This window comes from Aedes albopictus, chromosome 3, assembly GCF_035046485.1.
Source record: "Aedes albopictus strain Foshan chromosome 3, AalbF5, whole genome shotgun sequence".
Lineage (NCBI taxonomy): Eukaryota > Metazoa > Arthropoda > Insecta > Diptera > Culicidae > Aedes > Aedes albopictus.
In genome coordinates, this window is record NC_085138.1 from 126,072,881 (window position 1) to 126,079,106 (window position 6,226).

General features: G+C 51.7%; 2 protein-coding genes across 2 annotated transcripts; both read right to left on the bottom strand.

Annotated features, from left to right (window-relative positions):
• Positions 1-271: 271 nt before the first annotated feature.
• On the bottom strand, positions 272-2,131 carry LOC134290347 (uncharacterized). Its single transcript, XM_062857467.1, has one exon. It carries the CDS (start codon positions 2,129-2,131, stop codon positions 272-274), a length of 1,860 nt encoding a protein of 619 aa, XP_062713451.1.
• Positions 2,132-2,495: 364 nt separating this feature from the next.
• On the bottom strand, positions 2,496-5,810 carry LOC134290348 (uncharacterized). Its single transcript, XM_062857468.1, has one exon. It carries the CDS (start codon positions 5,808-5,810, stop codon positions 2,496-2,498), a length of 3,315 nt encoding a protein of 1,104 aa, XP_062713452.1.
• Between the last annotated feature and the right edge of the window lie 416 nt (positions 5,811-6,226).

Here is a 6,226-nt window from a genome sequence, read left to right on the forward strand (position 1 = left end):
GGTATATACACTTAATATTAGATTATTTTCAATTCAGGTACAAAATTCATAACAACTCTCATCATTCCGGCCACCTTGAACTTGTTCGGCTAGTTCAACACATTCTTCAATTCAAACAACAAGAAATCTCGTTCAAGTGGCCTATTTCACACAAGTACGCTTCGGACGTTGTGAAGCGACGACTGGAGCACGTGACCGATCGGCAACGATCGTTTGTTTTGGCTGCCGGGTCACTGAACTCAATGTACAGATGCAGTGTTGATAAACAAACCTATTGTTCATCGGGGATGATTTCGACGACTGCTGGGTTCCCACGAACGCCTCGAGCAATTTCGGCTTGCTCTACCGGGTCTCTCTCAACATGTTCCGGAACTTGGCTCTCCGGCATCGGTAATAACGCAATCTTTGCGACAGGACGAACGAAGTCTTCGGACGTTGACGTTCTGAGGGTGACGACACGTACCACTCCATCTTTGCCGGGATGCACCTTAGTGATCTTCCCGAGCGGCCATTGGATCGGTGGTAGATTGTCGTCCTTAATCACCACGACAGCACCTGGCTTGATGGTGACTGGAGTCTTGCACTTCGTTGCCCGCGACTGCAGCTGCTGGAGGTATTCTGGAACCCAACGGGACCAGATGCGCTGGAATCGCTTCTGCGTGAGCTCGAAGTGCGTAAGGCGGTTGTCCGGAATATCACACAGGTTGTGTTCTGGAACGGCTTGTAGACTCGTCCCGATCAGGAAGTGCCCTGGGGTAAGGACTTCCAGGTCGGAGGGGTCGGTAGGAATTGGCACTAGGGGTCTAGAGTTCAAGCACATCTCAATTTGGGCTAGTAGGGTGCACATGTCCTCGTAGCTGACGTTAACAGTACCGATCTCGCGCAGCAGATGGTTCTTGGCGGATTTGACGGCTGCCTCCCACAGCCCGCCGAAGTGTGGTGCACGCGGTGGAATGAATCGCCAGACTATCTCGTTCTCTGCGCACCAATCGAGGACTTGCTTCCGATCAGCTTCGTTGGACTTCAGCATCTCGTAGATTCTGCGCAGCTCGTTTGCTGCACCCTTAAAGGCGGTGCCGTTGTCGCTGTGGATTTCTTTCATCCTTCCACGGCGGGCGACAAAACGGCGGAGCGCGGCCAAAAAGGCCGGCGTGGACAGATCGGAGACAAGTTCGATATGAACGGCACGGGTAGCAAAACATACAAATATGGCGATGTACGCTTTCCTTGGAGCCCGGTTGCGCACCGGTGACTTGATATACACGGGACCACAGTAGTCGATCCCACATACGGCGAACGGTCTGGTTGGAGTGACACGAGATGACGGCAAGTCTGCAATGCTCTGTTGTACCAAAACTGGTTTGCTGCGGAAGCACGTATGACATTGGTGGTACGTGCGGCGAACGAGATTCCGGCCACCGATGATCCAGAATTTCTGGCGAATCGTTGCAAGCATCAGCTGGGGGCCAGCGTGCAGCAGCATTTGATGGTAGAACTTGGCCAGCAGAGCGGACATTGGGTGTTTGGATGAGAGGACAATCGGAAATTTCACGTCTTCGCTCACGGCGGCGGAGCCTAGTCTCCCACCGACTCTGATGACACCTTCCTTGCTCATTTTCGGCTTCAACCACTTCAGTGGCGACGACGTAGGAGGATTCTTCCTAGAGCGGAAGTTAGACATTTCTTCCGGAAACGAGTCACGTTGTGCTAGGCGACAGAGGGCGATATCCGCTTCACGGAAGTCGACAGTTGTCAAGGATTGGAATGACTCGATGGAAGTCTTCTGCGAGGCTGCCTTCAAGGCACGGAAGTATCGCATCCAGTATGCGACGGAACGTCGAAGCTTGCTGAAGCTAGAGTATCGGCTGAACAGGAGTTCGGAGAAGTTGGATTCGACGGTAGCTACCAGAGCCACTGTAGTTTTCGCTTCTGACATCCAGCGTGGATCGAGCGAAGGCATTTCGCTGACGGGCCACTCAGAAGGTGGCAGGCGTAGCCATTCCGGACCGTTCCACCAGAGCGAATGCTGATGGATGTCGACCGGATTGACTCCACGGGAAAGTGGGTCAGCTGGATTAGAAGTTCCGGAAACGTGATTCCAGTGACAGGATTCGGTAGTTTCTTGTATCATAGCCACTCGATTGGCTACGAATGTTTTCCACCGGGATGGCGGCGACTCTAACCAGTGTAGGACCGTGGATGAATCAGTCCACAAAAACACTTCAGCGGACTTCGGGATAGAATGAATCACCTTTTTGTATAGGTTGGATGCCAATACTGCGCCACACAACTCCAACCGTGCGATGGTTTGCGGCTTGGCCAAAGGTGCAACCTTGGACTTGGACGTAGGGTTACCATCTGTCCTGATTTAGCAGGACATGTCCTGATTTTGGCTCAAATTTGGTAAAAATTTCTTAACAAATCCGAGGAGTTTTACTCATTTTCAAGAAATTACATAAAATGTCCTGATTTTCTAGGTTGAGTAGATGGGAGCCCTACTTGGACGTCAGCAGCCGAACAAGAACGGCTCCGGCAGACTGCGAGCGAACATAACAACACGCCCCGTACGCCTTCTGCGAGGCATCGGAGAAAATGTGGAATTGGAATGAGGACGGATCGGCCAAGGATACACAGCGCGGCATACGGAGGTTGGCGATTGTATCGAGCGTTCCATGGAACTGCTTCCATTCACTTTGGAGGTTGGCTGGGAGGGGACGATCCCACTCGAATGGATCGTCGTCTTCGGTCTTTAGCGCCCACAAGCGCTGCATAAATAACTTGGCGACGACTATTACAGGCCCAACTAGGCCCAGCGGGTCGAAGATTTGCGCGATGTAGGACATGATCTTCCTCTTCGTAAGAACGGGCGCGGGCAGTGGAAGGTGAACCTTGAACGACATCATATCGGACGTCGGTTCCCAGATCAATCCGAGGGTCGAAACGGACTGAGTGTCTTGGAGATCGTGGTATGGCGCCAATGCCAAATCTTCGGCTGGAACATCGGCGAGGGCTTCAGGCGAGTTGGACGCCCATTTCTTCAGAGGAAAACCTGCTGCTGACAACATGGCGGACATTTCCTGGCGCACTTGGATTGCAGATTCAACATCGTCAGACCCAGACATGAAGTCATCCACGTAGAAATCCTTCTCGGCCTTCGGCGCTGCGACTGGATACTCTTCGGCCGAGTCTCGGGCGATTTGTACGACGGTTCGGGTTGCCAGGAATGGAGCGGATGCGAAGCCATACGTAACAGTTTGCATCTCGTACGTACTAATCGGTTGGCTTGGATTGGAACGCCAGAGGATGCGTTGATATCGACGGTAACGGGGATGGATCAGGATTTGCCGGTACATTTTCTCGACATCGGCGACGAGTGCAATCTGGTGACTGCGAAAGCGGATGTGGATCGACAATAGATCATCCTGAACGACGGGTCCAACTAACTGTAGGTCATTCACGGAAAATCCGGACGCCGTCTTACACGAGGCGTCAAAGACGACTCGGACCTTCGTTGTGGTGCTGGATTCTTTAAACACCGGATGGTGTGGAAGATAGCAGTGTGGCAGGGTGTCGTCTATTGGATCCACGAGCTTCACCATGTGGTTTAGGGCTTCGTATTCTTCCATGAAGCGACAGTAGGCCTCCTTGGTGGTTGGATCTCGCTCAAGTCGTTTTTCAAGGCTGAGAAAGCGGCGTTCGGCGATTGATCGAGATTCACCGAGAGTGACGAGCGGATCGCGGGTGAGTGGTAAGGAAACGACGTAACGACCCGACGATTCGCGAGTGGTGGTAGTGGCATACAGTTCTTCACAGATATTTTCTTCGGTCGTGAACTTGGAACACGTGTCAACGGCTTCCAGTTCCCAGAACTTCTGCAGGGCTTGTTCTAGGTTCCGGTCCACAGTGGTGAGATGACAGACTCGCGGAATTTGCGGAGATTGGATGGATACTTTCCCTGACACAGCCCATCCGAAGACAGTCTCGACGAAAATAGGCTGTCCTTCGCCGAGTGATATCTTGCTGCCAGTGTGCAATTCGTGGTAAATTTCACCACCAACAACCATGTCGATGTCGGCGGGGATGTGGAAACGTGGATCGGCTAACGGAATCTTAGGAAATTTCCACGAGGAAACATCAATCGGAGTGGTTGGCAAGCATACGGTTGGCCTTTTCAGGATCAGGAATTCGACAGAGGTAGTGTACGAAAGCAGTTTGGATTTAATAGTGGCAGTCAACTTGCGTTTGATCTGCTTGGAGGAATCACCGATTCCAGATACGGCAACGTCTACTTTCGTACGGCGGAGATTCAAAGCGTTGGCCAGTTTCTTCGTAATGAAGCTGCACATCGAACCCGAATCAAGCAGTGCACGAGCGGAGTGCTCAGTGCCGTTCTGGTCCACAACAAGGAGGGTAACCGTTTCCAGCAGGACGGTAGATTGGTATGACTGTACCGCCAAGCTAACTTGAGGATTTGGGTTCGCTGACCCGGAAGGCTCGCCGGCAGTTGACGGTGCTAGATTCGGTTGTTGGGGTGATTGGCCAGATACGACAGCAGGAGCGGATGAACTCTTTGTGGCGGGGTTTTCGTGTAGGAGGGTATGGTGCTTTTGATGACAACTTCGGCAATCATACTTCGAAGTACAATTTCGACCTTGGTGTCCAGAGCGGAAGCAATTCCAGCATAGGCGCTTCTGAGATACCATCTCACGGCGCTGGCGAACAGACATTTTGGAAAATGCTGGACATTGAAATAGGAAATGGCTTTCTGGACAGGCTATACAGCTCGGAGCGTAGGATTTGGGTTCGGTCGTGGCGGAATTGGATACCATCTTGAATGGCTTCTTCTGGGAGTTTGTGGGACCGGCCACCTTGACTTGGCCGGGTAGATAGGAGCGCTGCTGCAGATCGGTGACAACGGACTTCAGCATTCGGACACGTTGATACAGGAAATCAACCAACTCATTATAGGTGACGTTATCGGAGCTACTCGTCTTCTCCTCCCAAGCTCGGAGGGTTGTAGGATCCAGCTTGTAGCTCAGCAGGTTGATCAACGGAGTGTCCCAATGGATTACTGGTTCATTCAACTTCGCTAACGCCTTGACATGCCGCTGGTAGTCGTCAACCAGATCATGCAGCTCCTTCGGGGATTCTTTCTTCAGTGGTGGGAGGTCATACAGGGCTCGAAATAGTTGACGCTTCAGGAAACGCTTGTTGTCGTAGCGTTTTAGTAGAGCGTCCCAAGTCGAGGCATAGTTGTCCGCTTCTATGTCAACTGATTCAAATGGCTTGTGGGCTTCTCCTTCCAACGACTGCAGGAGATATTGTAGCTTCGCTACCGTTGGAATGTCCGCATTGGAATGGACCATCGATGTGAACGCGTCGCGGAAGGAGAGCCACCGAGAAAAGTCTCCATCGAATCTGGGGAGGTCGATCTTGGGTAATCGAAGGTGAAAACCGGCCGAAACTTGTTGGACATTGGAGGTCGAGGTGTTCAACGTTGATTGGTTTGCATCTGTGGACCGCTTCATCAGGAGGAATCCCTTGGCCTTGCAGTATCTCGACTCTAACGCTGTTCGCTCCTGCAAGTGCTCATCGAACATCTCGGGGGAATCGTACTTCTCGATGTCGGACTGCACTTCTTGAAACTCGCTGTAAACACGGTCGAGGGCCTCAATACGGATCGGAATCTGGTACACATCCTGGTCATCGTCGAACTTCTTGATGAACGCCTCAACGGAATCATGCACTACCATCACTGCTTTCCGCCTCATCAGACATTCGGCTAACTTCTTCTCCGCCGGTTTAGACATTTTGCTCCACTCCACTTAAACCACTTCACTACCACCACAGATCGACAGCGCGGAAACGAAAAACGGAAAACGGTACGAAAATCGAAAAACGGACTCCTTCCCGGCGCGTCGTACCGTCTTCTACGCGACGCGAAATAGGAAAATGACACAAATCGGACGTTTGAATCCTTCCCGTCGCGGTGTGCCACTTTCTACACGAACGGAAACCCGAGAATAGTACGCAATCGACGGACAAATCCTTCACGCGACGACTCACTCACCACCCACCACCACCAAAATGCATGCAAATGAAAATCAAATTCAAATTGCAGCAAAATTTGGGTCAATTTTATTGTAATAAATTACCCCCAATCAAACACACCGTTGCTTCGCCAGAGCAAACGGTCGGAAATCGTAATAGTTTGGAGCCTACTGTA

Excerpts from the sequence above, each read along its gene's own strand:
- LOC134290347 (XM_062857467.1), bottom strand. The coding sequence starts at position 2,131 with ATGATACAAGAAACTACCGAATCCTGTCACTGGAATCACGTTTCCGGA.
- LOC134290348 (XM_062857468.1), bottom strand. The coding sequence starts at position 5,810 with ATGTCTAAACCGGCGGAGAAGAAGTTAGCCGAATGTCTGATGAGGCGG.